Source organism: Hippoglossus hippoglossus, chromosome 10 (genome assembly GCF_009819705.1).
Source record: "Hippoglossus hippoglossus isolate fHipHip1 chromosome 10, fHipHip1.pri, whole genome shotgun sequence".
NCBI lineage: Eukaryota > Metazoa > Chordata > Actinopteri > Pleuronectiformes > Pleuronectidae > Hippoglossus > Hippoglossus hippoglossus.
Window position 1 is genome coordinate 6,429,681 of NC_047160.1, and position 17,658 is coordinate 6,447,338.

The window sequence follows — 17,658 nt, forward strand, 5'->3', positions numbered from 1 at the left end:
AACAAAGTAAACAGAAAATCAATCCGAAAGACGAAGTGTGATTTAATTACACACACACAATTCAAGGAAGTTTTGACGCACCTTGAACAATGAGAACAGTGTGAGACGTTGTTCTGCTCGGACACGGTCATATTCCCACTCTTCTCAAACACCTCCACATCTGTGCTTGTGTGTGTGCAGGTGATCATGATAGAGTGTGCCGACCTGAAGAATGTCATCAACTACCAAGAGGTTGAAGCACTTAAACATACCATCAAGGTACAGAGAGAGGGAAGTCGAGGGTGTCATTAAACACCAGTGGAAAAAAAATCTCCTCACCTCTCTTCTTCTTCTTTATTCTTCAGGTTTTGTCCATCATCAAGTGGAGGGGTCCTAAAAGCAATGAGCTCTCCTCTAAGTTTTGGAAACAGGTGGTCTACGAAATGCCTGCCAAACGCAGAGAGACTTTATCCAGACGCCAGGTATTTACTGCTGTTACCAAAAGGCTAAAGTCAATTCAGATTCCTTGTTTTCTATTTTCATGTATTATGTACACAGTGGGGGCAGAACAGGGGTGCGGTGCGCCTCACAGCAAAAAAATCTTTTATGGTCTTTATGGTGTGGAGTTTGGATGTTCTCCCTGTGTCTGTGTGGGTTTTCTATATATGCAGAATGGGGTTAGATTAATTGGAGACTCTAAATTGACCGTAGGTGGGAATGTGAGTGTGAATGGTTCTTTGTTTCTGTATGTTGGCCTTGTGTTACCCTGGCAACCTGTCCAGGGTGTACCACACCTCTCGCCCAATTTAAACTGGGATTGGCTCCAGCTCCTCCCATGACCCTGCATAGGTAGTAGATGGATGAATGGATGGATGTACACAATGGCACTGTTTGTTTGAGCAAAACCACAAAAGTTTGCATAAGCAACCAAAAGAAACACTACAGCAGAAATGGACAGGGGGCATTTTTATTCTTCTCTAAAGCCAACTGTGACTGTAAGAATAAAATAGCTTTGAAAACACATGAATGTGTCCATGTAGTGGAACCCTCAACCTCAGTGGTTCTTAAGCTGGGTTCGATCGAACCCCAGGGGTTCGTTGAGTCACTCTCCGGGGTTCGGCAGGGGTCAAGACACACACAGTATAGCCCGGTTCGCACTAGCAATGTCGGGCCGTTTTTGTCGGCTGTCAAAAAATTGGCAACACACAATTTTTCTTCGCCGTGTTAGATAAATTCAGCCCACTCGTATTATTCGTGACGTCACGCTCCGCTTGGCCATCATTGGCTGCAGCTGATCACGCCACATTGCGTGATCAGGAACTTGGTGCGCTCAGTAGTCGACTTGTGGCTGTTGTGATTGTACGTCATTTGTGATTTTCTTTTAATCTTTCAATCCCTTCATACTAACTATGTCGAGCAAAAAAAGAAAGTGGTTGGACGAATACGTACAATATGGATTCACATGTATAAAGGAACGTGATGGGAGTCAGTGTCCTCAATGCATGATTTGCAATGCCAAGTTGAGCAATTCTAGTACCGGCAAAACTAAAGGAACACTTCCTAAAGCTGCATGGAGATGGGAAATACAAGAACACAACGCTCGCTGAATTCAAGGTGAAGAGAGCCAGATTCGATGAAAAGGCTACTCTGCCTGTTCTCGGCTTTGTACCCATCTGAAAGGCAACAGCAAAAGTCACATTGATTTGCAGTAAATATTCATTGAGTTATGTTTTTGTGTGAAATTCATGTTTTGTTGGTTGTGTTCTTTGAACACAGTGAGTTTGTGTGCAACTGATGCATGGTTCATTTTGTGCACTAATAAAATATATACCTATGTTTTGAAGAAATCATATTTTATTTTTCCAATTACGAAGGTTTCGGTGAATGCACTGATGAAGCTTGCAGGGTTCAGTACCTCCAATAAGGTTAAGAACCACTGCTCTACCTGCTACTCACAGACCATATGTATAATTTATACATTCTACATATGGCATGGCCAGGAGCTCGGGAAAAACACTGTGGATTTAGCATATTTACTTACGCTCCCTTGTGCACACATTCACAAACAGATGGCCTTTGAAATGCCCAATGAGCTAATATATTAAAATTGGAATCATAACAGAAAAAAACATGTCCGTTTTTACCATGTGTTATCACCTTAGGTGGTATATGGCCTGATTAGCAAAGAGATGTTCACCTGCTGCTCGGTACTGGAGAGAAATCATGAAGACGCCACTACAGAGTGAGCCGTGAAGAGGATGGAACCTTTATGTCCTGTAGTGCTGTAACAATAGATGTTGTAGAACTGGGACAGTGATAATGAGAGTACACGTTAAAAGTGCAAAAGTATTTAGGTTTTCTCACCAGTTCTCTCTTAGCTTGCTATTTACCTTTTTTTTTCTGTTTTACAATCGCTGCATGTTTTTGTTATTTATGTATAGCACAGCACAGTTAAAGGTCGGGTTGGTAATTTGTTTTTAAAACATTTTTTTCCTTTAACAGTTTTATATTTTCAAAGTGTGGCCTGCTATCTGGATTACCAACCAAAACTTTGGAACATCAACTCTATTCTTTTGGATTGTTTATGGAAAAAATGCTTTTCAAACATAAACAATGTCAAAAAACACCGACATGAAACAACCCTGATATCCCGGTCCGTGTGAGTTTAAGTGGATAGACACTGACATATGATAGTCTGCACTTGTTCGTGTATGGAAAGTCTGACAAACCACATCGAAGACAAGAAGAGGTGAAGTGCCTCTTCAGCTTATGGGCCAAGGAACACACTTCCTAACTCCCTAAGAAATTGCACAAGAGCAGGGAAGAATTCAGGAGATCCATCATGCTCAGCATCAGTCAATGAATGGCTATCATTGTGTTGCATTGTGTTATCATTGTGTATCAGTGTGTTTTGACCCCTCACCACCACAGACCTTGGCAGATGGCATTTTATAGACTGCCTGAATCCCTTTGGACCTTTGTTTACCTGTCTTGTTTGAATAATGGACCGTGTCAGGGGCGACCAAATACATAAACTCAACCAAGTAAAGTTTAGCAGAATGGTTCAGAGAAAATGACACAAACTATGAATATGTTTTTTACCTTTTTTAAATGTTCTAAAACACTTGCTTTAATCAGCACCTGAGGTTTTATCATCTCTGACATGAGGTGTGCCAGGAGACATGTGGGAAATCTGTTGCTCTTGTAGTATCTGCAGCTGTAGAATACTGTATGAGATACTCTATTAAGGGTGTCTATATTTGTTTAATTAAGTCATGTCAACCAACACAATTTAATTGTGCTTCCTAACAGGTGATGGACGCTGGTGAACAGGGCCTCTTCGGTGACCTACAGACCACTGTCTCCACGATTGCCATGACAACCACCTCCGCCTCCCTGGTGCCCCCTAATGAAAGTCGCCACGGACATCATCAGGTCGGCTGTTTCACCTCAAACTACTGTCAAGGTTTATAGGCTGCATGTTTCTGAAACCAGTGATTTCAGCTAGTGATGATGGGCAATATTTGTTTCCTACCTCTCCACCTTAACATGTAAAAACAAATGGCAAAATCACACAGACAGATGCTGGATTTTATGGATCATTTTATTAAGATTCTACTACTTAAACAGTAAATACTGTATGCCATATGAAATTGAAGAACATGACATTTCTGATGTTTGTTTTTAACATGCTTCCTGTTGGGCAGCAGTGGTGTGATTGGCTAAAGGCCTATACCTGTGATTAATGATCAAACCAGACTACTGTAGTTGAATTGAATTCATTGAAAAAGATAAGATGAAAAGAGTTTGCACATCAACATAAGCACGAAATTGCAAATAATTCAGAGCAAAATTCTGACGCGCCTGACTACTCACATTAAGCATGATACAATTGAGCGAATGAATTATACGAATAAAAAAAAACGCCTCAGGTAAAGAAAGATGGAGTCAACATGAAGCGATGATGATCCTGTCCTTTCACTCAATCAGAACTAGAATGACAACATTTTTGGTGAGTTTCATGGTTTAGGAACTTAAACTGTACCACAGCCACATCAGGATGTATTTCAGGACAGTTTTAACAACTCCTGCAACCACAGGCACCAAGATCCCATTTTTTTCTTTAGTATTTGAATATTTAATTTAAGTCAGCATCAACATCAGATCCCTTTGAAGCCAAAAATAACTGTGAGTAATGTCAAAAGGCAAATTGATCAAATAGATCGGCAACTAAACTTTATATCAGACTGGATAGGTCTTCTCTAACAACTGATTGGTTAGATGTCAGAAGCAAAACCATGGAAAAATCGACCTTGGTCTGAAAAATGAAAAGCTGCAATATCGCGAACAAAAAGTCAAAGCTTGTATTGTCTAAATTCAGCTTCCAAAAGTGTCATCGATGTCCATTATAATCGCATGAAAAAATGTGTGTAGTCTGCAAAGGCCTTCGAAATGAAAAAAGATGGCCAATGAATTGCTGTGGAAAGATTTCAACCTAGTGTGTCGGGCTCAAATGTTTATCTAGAAATCGTTAAACTAGATAAATACTGTTCGAACTGTACTGTCTTCTCCAAAGTGGGAAGTAAATTGTTTATTGTTAATAAATAATTAGTTTCACTTATATATGCCAGTTAAGCATATAGTTGATGCACGCAACAAAATGTGACAGGAAACCCCCCCATACCTACTAACACAACCTACACGTGCTTTACTATTTATCCCTTTATAATGGAGTTTCTGCAGGCGGGTGGCATGTCATTAAAAATTCATTGCAAACAATAGTTCTTAAAAGTGCTTTGGTCCAACAACATGTGACATAGACTGGACCAGTAAAGGGCCTCTGTCCATAAGTAAGTGTTGGTGTAAGTATGAGAGAGGGGTGGCTGCACATGCAATGCACCGGTGGGACCACATTCTAGCCCCATCAGACCACAGCTCACACTGCGGCTGAGCCTGCTGCATGGCCTTTATTTAATTTTATAAGTCCGAAACCAAAGATGAGTTTTCTCTTTCTTCAGACCCTTTCTTAAAAAGAAAAGGGGCTTCATTTATTCGCTATGAATGAGACTTCCACAGTTAAGTCTGAAAACCTTCAGAATGACAGCAGTAAAAGCTAAAATAAAGTTGAATTCCCTCTTGGAATAACATTGTACTGTAGCCAATTTTTTTTTTTTGTTAACCACAGGTTGCCTTGGCGACAGAGATCCCGGACTACAACCAGATGACCTTGCCACTTGGAGGGGGTCACACAGCTACATCAGCCCAAATGAGGCATTTCTGTCGCAGTTATGAGTTCCAGCTTCCCCCACAGCCGTCCTCCCTGTCACCCCCTCTCCCACCTCCCTCCACCGTGCAGTTCTCCACTCTGGGACCCGGGGGGCGCCACGTCTATTGCAACATCCCTATGACACTACTGAATGGACAGGTTTGGAGAAAATAAAGTGCTACTTTTATTTTGTGTTTTTTGTTGTTCTTTGTAGTTTTTTGCATCCAACATCTGCACAGTTACGCCTTTTGTGTTGTTTGTGTGCACGTACAGATGAGTTGAAACACATTGAAAATGAAACCCCTCTTTTCTCCCCAGGGGTTCAGAGCAGCTCACTGGGGAACAAGAGGTCTGTTTGGATAAAAGAAAATGTAGAAAGAAAACCTCAAATGTTTATTTATTCTAACAGACTGGGAAATAGTTGCCATATAGCTGTTTATTTGTCATATATGAGGCATGGTGAAATACAATGCATGCATGACTGTATATAGTATAGAATGCAGCATGTTTTTCTTTTTCTTTAATCGTGTATTTTGTCTAAGACTTGTGGTTTTGGGCAGATTCCTGTTGATCACTGTTGTGTGGTTTGTTTCCCAGGTACCTCAGAGCAGTACGCTTGGGAAAAAGCCCGAGCCCTACCTGAACAGCACCTTCGTACCTCTCACCAGCAGAGAACTAAGCTCTGACATCTGGTAGATGTGCTCACCTGGTACTGGATACAGACTGCTTTACAGACTGCTTTTTCACTGGCTTTTGGACTTGGGCAGACTGGTTGTTCGACTGGATTTTATTGGTTTTTTTGAACTGTGTACAGGCTTGCTGTCAGGAGAGACTGGGTGTGGACTGCTTGCGAACTCGGTTTGGGCCATTTCATCCCGCGCTGTGAACGAAGGACTTCTTAAAGACTGCAAAAGGCTCAGATTCACAGTGGTTGGGTGCAATGGCTGGGGATTTCTCACAAACAGATGGATTCAGATTGTAAAACCTATAAAAACATTGCACACTGGATTTGGACCTACCAACTGGTTACAGACTGACACAAACTGGTTTGTAAGATGTGTTTCCACGACCATTTGATAAAAAGGAATGAATAATATTATACTACATGACTGGTCCAATGGATTTTACCGCAGTTTATAGACAGATACGGACATGTATTTATAATGAACTGGAAGAGTCAATGAAAAGTTCCAGGATACTAAAACGATGACTATGAATCCACAGTCAATAGAACTGTGTCTGTCAAACAAGCTGCCACGCTGGACCTCGGAGCCCAAATATCTCATGATCACAGTCTGCTTGCACACCAGCTGTGAAAAACCAGCTGGTTTGTCATCTGCTAAACTCCAGTTGACTGAAGAGCAAAACGTAGCGTGAATGCCAGTCAATCTTCTACCGACTGAGGTCTCCGAATATTGATCTACCCTCTGATAAGGTGGCTTGTCAGGAAACAAGGCCGATTTCAAGCAATGATTTTGGAATACCAGTCCACCTTAAAACAACAAGTCAACCTCTTGAAACAACTCCTTACTGGCTGGCGAGCTAGCTACCAACTTGGTTTAGCTCTGAGAACCTCAAATGGTTGACAGGAGGACATTCCAGCAAAGTGATCATAAAGCAATGGCTAAAACTTGTTTCTCAGAGTTTGCTGGATTTACCTGGGGTTAACTGAGAAAGCACAGTGAGCTAAACTGGAAGCTAGCTAGTTGCATAACCAAGCTGATTAAGGCTGCGTTCCTCTTGAACAAGGAGGAAGAAACCCGCCAGCTCATCACCTTGTAACCACCTTGTAACAACTAGTCCTTTTGTCAAGAGGCATCGAAGAGATGAACTACCAACTTTGACCACCGAGCTAAAAGCATTATGGACTTGGCTTTTTCTATTTGCATGACCACCCATTTAGATAAAAAATAATCAAATAAACATAGATACAAGAGTTGATGACCCAGTCATCATTGGAGAAGAATAAGCGTCTTATGTTGATACGGTATTTGTTTTCTGTCCGGCCATGAAGTAATGATAATAACTGATAAAGGGAAAAAAGGAGGTGTCCCTCTAAAAACACTTTTAATATTTATTTTGTTTTGTCTCATTTAAAAGTTTTGTCCTTTGAGTAGGTTGGTGGGAACTTTTACCAGACTCTGTTTTTAATATTTGTTTGTTATAATAATCTCTGTACAGCTTCCATAACTTAAGCATAGACTCATACATGACAGTGATTTGTTCCCTACATTTTGTTAACACCCACGTTAAGTGTGTGCGTGTGACCCAGAGCCTCTTTTGCTTCAATTCTTTTCATCTTTTTGTGAATGGATGGATGGATGGATGGATGGATGGATGCATTGATGGATGAACGGATGGATGGAATCAAGATGACAACTGCATAAAAAGCCAGACTCAGAGCTGAAGCAAAACACATTCTTCTTGTGAGCTTTAAAAAATACAAGTTTATTACCATAATATTTAAGCAAACTGAATAATGTTTGGAATTTACAAAAAGGTACTGTCACTGTCTTATTAGAACCAATGAATTCTGGATATTTGATTAATTCTTTGAGTTGTTATATTCGATGGCAATATACAGTATAGTGGTTGTCTTTTGATTTCTGCTGATTTCTTTGAGTATTCATTGGATATATTGGTTGAAATAATTTAACTGAGAGCAAATAAAAAGTATATGAGTTGTTTTATACAATTTGAATGCCTTGTCATCTGACACAGTCAGCTGTTCTGCCTTCTTTCTTCTCTTTCACTCTACCCTTCTCTTCTTCTTATATTTCTTAATTTCTTATTTTGCCAGATTTTAGGCCAGCTGTTTTCATGTCCTCCTCATACCCCCCCCCCCCCCCCCCCCCCCCCCCCACTCCGTCTCTTTAACATTTAGTGCTCACTAATTGCTCACTTCCTCTTTCCTACCGTCATTTGGATTAGCTTATAGCTCTGCTGGTGGCACTGATGGCTTCATTAAACCTTCTGTTCTACTTAGGGGAAACAAACAGCGGCTCTTACACAATAAAAGCAGTTTCACACTCTGCTGGGCTAATCAGAGCTGAGCTGAACTCAGGTACAGTGAGCTGAATAGGATTTGAGCGGTGTTGAGCTGCAGTAAACAGAAAGTAATTGGGTCCACTGTGTGGGATTTATGGGGTATCTTGACAGGGATGAAATTTAATATTGATAATTATATCTTCATTATTATAAAATCACCTCAGACTAACAACCTCTATGTTTCTGTTAACTTAAACTGAGCCCTTTGTTTTTAAATCATAACGTGGCCACTGAACCTTTAAACAAGACATTTAAAATTTGAACATTAAGGATAAACACCTCACTGTTCCAGAGTTTACATAATCCACAGATCTATGTACCCATTTCAAGTTTAATCTCCATATTTACAGATCTATACATTCATTTGCGGATTTATCTACACGTATACAAATCTCAATTCACATTTGCAGATCATTCTGCACATGTACAAACCCGATTAAGCTCACAAGGATTGAGATACAATTACAGTTTCAATTACAGTCTCCAGTCTGTTTATCTGAGAGCCAACTTTTCCTTTGTCTGTATATGATATTTAGCTGCTGCTGTTCTCTAGCCAGATCTCGTTGCTGAACTTGCTCTTTCTCATATTAGATCAATGTATCAAACTATTTAAATTTATTACTTCCACAGTTTTGTTTTGTTTTGTTATTAGTTTTCAAAAGATTTCAACCCACACAGCACATTGTGGTCAAAACCCTAACCACCTGGATGGGAACATCATGAGGTCGAGGAAAGATGTGAGCAGAATTTATTCAGACTTTGAAAGGTAGTCGTTTCAAAACAGGCACAGATTTTTAAGAGCTTGTGCAGTTGTGCTGACAGCCCCATCCAAGTTTGCATCTGTAGACATTTTACACACAAACTTTTTTTTTAGAAGAAAGTTGCTGTGCCTGCATATCACAGGGAGACGGAGCCATACCTGGGAGGGAGTCATGTGGAGGAAGCCAGAGAAAGCTGAGAACACCCACGCTGAAACAGGCAGAACATATGAACTACACACAGGAAGAACCAGTCTGGGCCAGATTTCAAACCCTGATCTTAAAGTTCTCAGGTGACAGTGCCGACCACTGCAGCAGCATGACATCCTTCAGTTCCTCATACGACAGTAAATTCACATTGTGGATGAGCGATATTCATACACCTCAACATGACAATCGTAAATTTATGAATCAGAACATCTTTGAGTGTCCTAAACGAGGACGAAAGGCTAATCGTTGCACAGATCAAATGTTGCACTCATTGTTGAAGCACATCACAGGTGACAGATCTTATGACTATGTTTATGAATTATGATTATGACTATTTATTGTATATGTATATGTATAACAGATACTGTCTGTTAAAGCTGCCCTACTTCAGGTGCATTAACAAATACTGCTGACTGAGAAAACTAAAGCTGACAGGGTCAATCTCTGTGCTTGTGATGTTAATCTGCTGAGAGAATTTTGTTCCCTCAAGGCAGGTTTCATACCATGTAACATAACTGTCAGTGAGTCACCAACATAACCACATGCAACTGAAACAGTGGATTCTCCAATAATATATTTACTCATCAAGCATTTTTACCAGGAAAGTTCATGGTGACCACATTTTGCCCCATCAGCGCAGTGTGACACTTTTCAGAAGAAACATCACTGCGGTGTCACAGATAAACAATTCCAATGATGAGAAAATGTCATATCACTCTTTATGGGACAGAGGAAAACGCAGCAATGAGAAAATCCCCTCACGAAAGAACAATCTTTCAAAACAGCTGGATCCTGCTCTTAGTCTCCATTGATTGACGTGTCTTTTTTCAATACGGTAAGTTAGTATAAAAATGCCAAACAGCATGTTTTTACTTTGCATAAAAGTTTGTCTGTCAAAACACACAGTGGGACTTTGCTCCCAATTATACACAATCAGCAGGTGACTGTGCGGCATATCCTGCACCTGCATTCATATCTAAATCTGGCACAACTGATCGGCTGTACTTTTGCAGAGCAGTGTTCTGTGAGACTCGGGCAATGGCTCGTATGTCTCACAGACTCCACCACAAACCACAGTTCAGTCAGACGGCCATAAGTCACATCCTCATTATTCGCTGCTGTTTGTCTGTGAGTCTCCATCCACAGCTGTCAGCTTTGACATCACTCTGGAACCATGATGCAGACTTCTGTTCCCAAAAGGTGAGTTGTAGATTTTATTTCTGTTTATTTAAAATGCATTGACTTGAAAGGGTCATACAGTGATGTGCAAGTGTTTATACTAATAGATCCTGTGTGGCTCTGGTTGAAGTGAATCAGTGCGATGGAAATCTGAAAACACAAGAGGCTGGAAACACCAAATTTGTCTTTGTGTATTTTAATAGGGGCTTTCTGCAGAAAGGATCAACACAGAGTCACAGGGATCTCAGAGTGAAGATGCAGGACAGTCAAATGCAAGGATCTTATATAGGAGGACTAAGGCTGGTTGTCTGAGCCAGTTCAGACTGGTTCTGTAGGCGCAGTTTGATACAGGAATCAAGACACAGAAAACTGATTTACATATGTTTCCTTTGGAGATAGAGCAGACATACATTTAGTTCTTTGGAGAGTAAATAAGTAATAAAAAGGTCATAGTTCAGACCATAAACAGTTCAGGTCATACAAGTATTCAGACAGGTTATAATGTATTTAGACAGGTTATATATGTATTTAGACAGGTCATAAAAGTATTTAGACAGGTTATATATGTATTTAGACAGGTCTGCAAAAACTTACTTTTCAACTACAAAATAGGTTTCAACCACACAGGAGATGCTCATAAACATTCGAGCTAATGTCTTGATTTTATGTGCACATGAGTGATTTCAGGCTGTTCAGCTGTAATTTTTAATCAGGTGGTCACAAGGAAAGCAAATATAAATAGTGCTTATATTTGCTTTTCTCTGCTGTGAAAACCAGGAAGATCGATTTTCGATGAAATATTTATGACTACGTCTGTGTAATATTTATTTTTGTGCTTTTTATTATCACATTTTTAAATAAGAAAGAAAATCTCAAAATATGTCTCTAAATTGACAATTTGTTTCTCCTTTAGTTGGATCTGTTTTGTTATATTGTGGCATCACCAAGTCACTCATATGTAGAAATAAATTTCCTCTGAAAACTAGTTGCATTCATTTTCAATCAGACAACTTAATGTATGGCTCTACATGGTGTAGTCAAAACTTGGGCTGTGGGAGGATTCAGGTTTCACATACCTAAAGAAAAAGCTCTCACCAAACCTCAGCACTGCTCAACCATTGTGTATCCCACATTGTTAAGTCCCCACAACAAATGTAATGCAAATTGTGATCAAATAATTGTTAGTCAGCATTCAGTTATTTCATGTTCTTTCATTTCTTTCCACTTCTTAGTTTTTTTATCTATTTACTTCCTTTATTATTTGTGTCTTTATACATTACTGACATAGTGACAGAAAATGAATCTGTTGATATGAAGAAGTGTGAATTTTTCCTACTATTTCTTCTACATTTTAAATATATATTACATTTGTCTGATAATGTGTACGAGTTAGTACTGTAGGCTTTAATAAATGTGTAGTTTAAACAATGATGGTTCTTTTTTAACCATGTAAGTTCGTTGTCTAAGGTGCCTGAAGCAAGTGCACTCAGGGAAAACATACGGTGGCCCTGAAGTGCAAATCACAATGACAAATGGGACAACGCAACAACGAATCAAAAACATCCCATCAATGTTTTGTTGTTGTATTTTCCCATTTGTCGTTGTGATTTGTCCTTCAGGGCTCAATAGGGTTGTACTTTGTCTCCAAATTAATCATATGTGTGTTGAACATTACATGTAATGTTAGAGTGCCATCTCTCATTCCCTTTAATATTTAGTGGATTGTTATTGTAAAGGCTTTTTTTCCCCCCTCTACCTTTATTCAAAAGGATGGTCTTTCAGTTTGAGAGCAGTGCTTGTTGATTTCAGTTTTTGTACGCTGCGCTCGCACTCAAATATATCCTGCTTGTGCTTCAATTTCCCTGCGCTCCAGCTTCAGCTTTTCTCCTCTGCTCAAAAAAACTCCCCAACAAACAGAATGCAAGATGAAGATGATGAATTCAATTGTCCCATGCTCTTTGTGGATGTGTTAGTTTCCCCTGTTTGAGAATCCCATAAAACCGGGTTTTCCTCCAACGCTTTATTATTTCATCAGCTTCCTGTCGGTGTGCTTGAAGAAAAAACAACATCTTCATGGAGCCAGAGTCCAGCAGACTGGTCAACGTGGAGCAAATTAAGGAACTCAAGTCTTTTACATCAAGTGAACACTGTTGATAGCATCTATAAAAACAAAACGGGAGCTGCCATGTTTTATTTCCCCCTGCATTACACCTGGCGTTCTATTGGTTGACAGACTCGTTGCATAAAAAAAAATCAAAGGGGACAATCTGAGTCATACTTTTTTATACCTTATGCAGTTCTCCAGTTACCAGCAGTGATGCAGCCTATAAGTTATGACCTAAAGCTTTAAGAGAAAGAGTTCAGAGTATGACTGCTATATGTACCATGCATGCAGCTGTGCCGTCCGTACAGAGAAGCTCCTTAAGCCTTTCCAGTAACACTGTGGCTAACATGCGTCACACCTTTCTCGCATAGTTCAAGTGCTTGCAGCTCAATTTGCTCTGGGTTAGGTTGTGCTTGTTTCTGATGCATGCAGCTCTTAATGGAAACTCCTTCACCTGTCTCTAAGCAGCCACAAATAAATTAGTGCTAATGAGGAACACCTACATTACTGCAAGGAGGAAGCATTATTAGCAAAGTGCTCCCTGGTTCCTGACCCCAACAACCCCCCCTCCTGCGATGCGGCCAAGTGCATTAAAGATGACCATTCTAACTTTTGTCTCGGCAGTGAAAAGACGCCATGGACGAGAACTAGGAGGTGGTGGATTTGGCTGATGCTGTTCCTCATGATGGGAACATTAATGTTCATATTCCTCTATCCAACCACAGAAATATTAAGGCCTTTGAGGACAAGCTCGGCATCTTCCAACAATATAACGACAGTCTACAATGTGAGTATATTTACTGGCCTCTGCTTCCATTTCAGAGTTAAAGGGAGCTTTGAAAAGGACCAAGGCAAAAAAAATATACACATAATGTAGCTGTGCTGTTTTTCCTCTTTATCTTGTGAGAGGAACAACCACGCACTTGAGATGAGTCATCAGCAGCAGAGCGGAAATTGCACTCCTGCTTTAAAGCTAGGGTTGGTAATCCTGGAAAAGCTAGCAAGAGCAAGCTACACAAAATGCAACAGATACATCCACTCCCTCCTATCAGCCCTCTCATCAAAGCTACGACACAACACATGAACGTGCACTGACTGACAACTGCGAGAAGACAACTTTTCCATCATTCACTCGCTAACTCCTGCAAGGGCCACAGACAATTACTCTTTTCTTTTTCAAACAACTTTTCTTATCGTATACAGGATCTTAATGAATAAGATACAAAGTGTAAACAACTTACCAGCCCTAACTTGAAGCGCCATGTTTATATTATTATTATTATTATTTTTAAATTATTATACAGCAGTCACATGTATAGGCTATAACCGTAGGCCACACCACAGCTCATGTGTACAATAATGATACCACGAGGATACTGCAAGAACTGGGATTTCTATGTTTGTATTTTCCCCTCTGGTACAGGCCTGGATCAAGACTTCTCAGATTGGGGGGGCAATTAATAGAAATGGCGGTGGGCACCTTTTCACACAGTGGACTTAGGGCCTGATCTACTAATGGTTTGCGCGTGTAAAAACTTGTGCAAACTTGATTTCACCTGCAAAAAACATGCAAGCTGATCTACTAATGGTGCACACTGAGGATTGTGTGCAGAACAACGCGCGCTGTCCATTTAGCAATTTACCTTAACGAATATGCAATATCGGGCGTTTCCCTGAGTGGGAGGAGTAGATGCAAATACTCTAATTTAGCCCACACAATGTGATCTACAAAGCCTGACAATAATTGCGGTGGTTGTGACTCTGTCTATATTTATTACGCTTGAAAGGTAGGTGCTAATCGGCACAGCGTTGCGCACACATGGTCAGCCACTAAAGAATAGAAAATGTACCTCAAACCTAAAGAAAAAATAACCTTGACATTCATTATGTCTTCCTATGTCCCTCTTTTTGCCAACATTACATTTTAAACAGGGGTTTTCTTTTTCACAAGTTGCGCTTGTCTCCAGTGCGTTCATCTCCTCCTGTGCTGGGGGAGCGCTTGTATTGAGAGACCTCACCACTGCCTGTAGCCCATTTTCGATCCCTATTGCCAGGGCACTGATGACCATCGTCACACGTGTGCACTTATATATTTCTCAAAGTTGGTTTCTGTTATTTCATCACACGGATGGTAAGTTTGGTGTTAGTTATTTGGTTCATAAAAACTCGCTGAGATTGACAGCTGAGACTGACTCCTGATTGGTCGATTCTGGCTCTGGCTCCAAATGTAGTCATCAGTGCAAGATGACAGCGTTCATATATTTTGGCTTCATTTCTGGATAGTGGGAGTAAATGGCGTCCATCTTTATATCAAGCCTATGGTACCTACAAGAGTCCTAATATTCCCTTGCATGGGGTATAAATCCAGCTTTTCTCCCTGTTATCAGGCTGTTTCATCTTGTTTTATTGCAAGATGCTTCTGTGACCTATACACTTTAACCCCCTCTGCTTGCACAGGTCACAGCACAGTGCTTTGTGGCATACCCACACCCATATCGTTTCATAGTGGACGAGCCACACAGATGTTGGCAGGAAAGACCATTCTTGGTTCTCATGATCCCAGTAGCCCCCCATAACAGAGAGGCCCGTGACGTCATCCGTAACACATGGGGCAAAGAAACCACAGTGCAGGGCCACGTGGTCAGCTACTACTTCCTGCTGGGACTGTCCGGAGAGGGAGAAGGGTCCGAGGTCCTTGAGGAGCAAGTGAGTGTGTGCGTTTTTTAGAATCCATTTTGACCATCAAAAACATGACTGAAGAGAAGAAAAAATGGTCCAAAGGTTAATTGGGGGGAAATCAAAGTGCATTTCTGTTCTTGCTGTTTGCAGAGGACAACCAATGGAATGAGCAACAGCAGCTGCTTCTGATAGTATAACCCTCACAGGGTAATCAGAGCAGAGAAAGCTTGAGATGCCAAGTTACAGCTGCAGTCAAACAAAATGCACTACAGAGACATCCCCTCAGACTAACTCTAGATTAAACCATATTAGCTTTTAAAAGATTTCGGTTCCACATTTGCGTTTCCAGTGTTTTTTCTAAAGAGACCTGAGGTGAGTAGATAATGAGTGAATTATCATTTGGAGGAACTATTCTTTTAAGTTCTGTATCTGGATGTTTAAATAAACTACTGGTTGCTCACTTGTTTACAAAAAACATATTCATATCACCATTTGAAACTAAGTCTCTCTTTCTTTAGCTGTTACAGGAAAGCCGGCGACATCATGACATGCTCCAGAGTGACTTCATGGACAGCTACAAAAACCTCACCATTAAAACCATGGTGATGTTTGAATGGCTCAACTCCCATTGCCCCAACACCTCCTACGCCATGAAGGTCGATGCGGACATGTTCCTAAATGTTCACAACCTTGTCTACATGCTTATGACGGCCCCCCGACATCTCTTCATGACCGGACGCGTGGCGAGGGGCTCTGCTGTTCTTCGAGACCATAACTCAAAGTGGTTTATGCCTGTGTCTGCCTTCCCCGAGTCAACGTACCCACCGTATGCAATGGGACTGGGCTATGTGTTCTCAATGGATTTACCCATTAAGATACTGGAGGCGTCGTTGCAGATTAGAGCTATTTACGTTGAAGATGTGTACGTGGGACTGTGCATGAGACATCTGGGGGTCACACTAACAGATCCTCCTCATAGTGGCTTGTTCAGGGAATCAAGACCTTATTTTGCCGGCAACTGTTACTGGAGCTCTGTCATTACAACAATTCTGCAGGACTCTGACCAGCTTTGGGATGTTTGGGGAATATATCAGACGCAAGTACTAAATGGCTGTTAAATCCTTCTGCTGCACCCTGTAACAGCATTACACTGTTGCACAGAGCCACAGTTACTCTGTTTACAATCTCAAGTTACTGCCTTGATGATGTTTTGATCATCGTCTTTTGATACCAAGACTGACTGAGATACAGCTGTCTTGAGGCTAAGCTAAATTTGTTCATATTTTAGAGGTTTGTAAAGATTGCGCACATGTTTTTGAAGATATTGAAATAGTAATTGTAATATTTAATGATGGAGAACAGTTTTGCATTTTTAACTAAGCTGAATTGAGCCAAGAATCTACCTCACTGTGAAACGATGGCCTTGTCTGCATTTAAAGCCCCTACAAAACAAGTATAACATTTCTCTTCTATTTTAAAAGTAACTGTAATGACATTAAAGAAAAAGTTTTATTTGCAGGGGTACAATTAACATAAAGTGTGCACAAGTGTCTTTAACCACAGAAACCTCACTTGAAAAAAGCCAAGCTAACACAAGACTCACATATTCATATCTCCACAGAGGTGTGTCAGCGCTCCACAATCGTCTGTCCGAAACTCATACTGTTATACCGTGTAAAAAACATTTGTCTTGTTTGTATTTCTTCTAACCAATCACAATCGTCTTGGGTGGAACTAAGCCCAGGATGCAGCAATGGCACTGCTGCAAAGAGGAGGAGGAGGAGGAGGAGCAACTGGAGGAGGTGATCACTAATATAACTGGACAATTCCCCATAAAAAAAAACACCAAAAGAAGTACAGTTAAAGTCAACTGTGTGATTACTCGATCCAAATCTTAGTGAAAACTTGCCATTTTCAGCAGCTAATGCATTGTTTGTTGCAGCTCTGAGGTTGTTGTTTCCCCTACCTCTCAGCCTTCAGGCGGAAGCAGAAGGGGAAGAGAATGCTGTGTGGTAGAGGCACCCAGTGGCAGGCTCATACTCACAGTCTACATCTGGGGAGTCAGACTCAATGGGCTCCATCTTACACCCGGTGCAAAATGTCTCCGCAAGTCTCAGACAGATGCAGTTGTCAATTTCACCAATTTGAGCGACCTGTTGCCGCATTGCTATCTTGAGAAAATGGAAAACTACTGTGAAATTGACCAACAAACACCTGGTCTGGAGTCAGTGGTACAATATTCTTCAGTTATTTTCAGGGTGCATTATCAAGATAGTAATATGTACCTACAGACGCGGGTGCATAACAAGCGTACACAAACCGACTTTGAGTGAGAGTGTTTGCTCTGCAGGGACATGCTCTCTCATACTACCTGTCTCATCCCTTATAATTACAATCTGCCAGGGTGCAATGGCATTAGTAAAGGGAATGAGAGA

At 40.7% G+C, this 17,658-nt stretch overlaps 2 protein-coding genes across 6 annotated transcripts in view; both read left to right on the forward strand.

Moving 5' to 3' along the window:
* The window catches only part of il1rapl2 (interleukin 1 receptor accessory protein-like 2), a 373,733-nt gene extending 367,172 nt beyond the window's left edge, over positions 1 to 6,561 (forward strand). For 3 of the 5 annotated variants that reach the window (XM_034597454.1, XM_034597453.1, XM_034597455.1), the window contains 6 exons: positions 181 to 258; positions 345 to 461; positions 3,292 to 3,414; positions 5,165 to 5,404; positions 5,564 to 5,594; positions 5,843 to 6,561. In XM_034597454.1, coding sequence (XP_034453345.1) covers positions 181 to 258; positions 345 to 461; positions 3,292 to 3,414; positions 5,165 to 5,404; positions 5,564 to 5,594; positions 5,843 to 5,931 — 678 coding nt within the window. In that variant the 3' untranslated portion in view covers positions 5,932 to 6,561. The remainder of the gene's footprint in view (positions 1 to 180; positions 259 to 344; positions 462 to 3,291; positions 3,415 to 5,164; positions 5,405 to 5,563; positions 5,595 to 5,842) is intronic. The other 2 variants (XM_034597458.1, XM_034597457.1) reach the window with 2 other exon arrangements.
* Positions 6,562 to 10,321: 3,760 nt separating this feature from the next.
* Positions 10,322 to 16,855, forward strand: LOC117768952 (beta-1,3-galactosyltransferase 2-like). The gene is made up of 4 exons (XM_034597477.1): positions 10,322 to 10,461; positions 13,169 to 13,331; positions 15,014 to 15,250; positions 15,742 to 16,855. Exons 1-4 carry the CDS (start codon positions 10,436 to 10,438, stop codon positions 16,339 to 16,341), a joined length of 1,026 nt encoding a protein of 341 aa, XP_034453368.1. The 5' UTR covers positions 10,322 to 10,435; the 3' UTR covers positions 16,342 to 16,855.
* Positions 16,856 to 17,658: the final 803 nt, after the last annotated feature.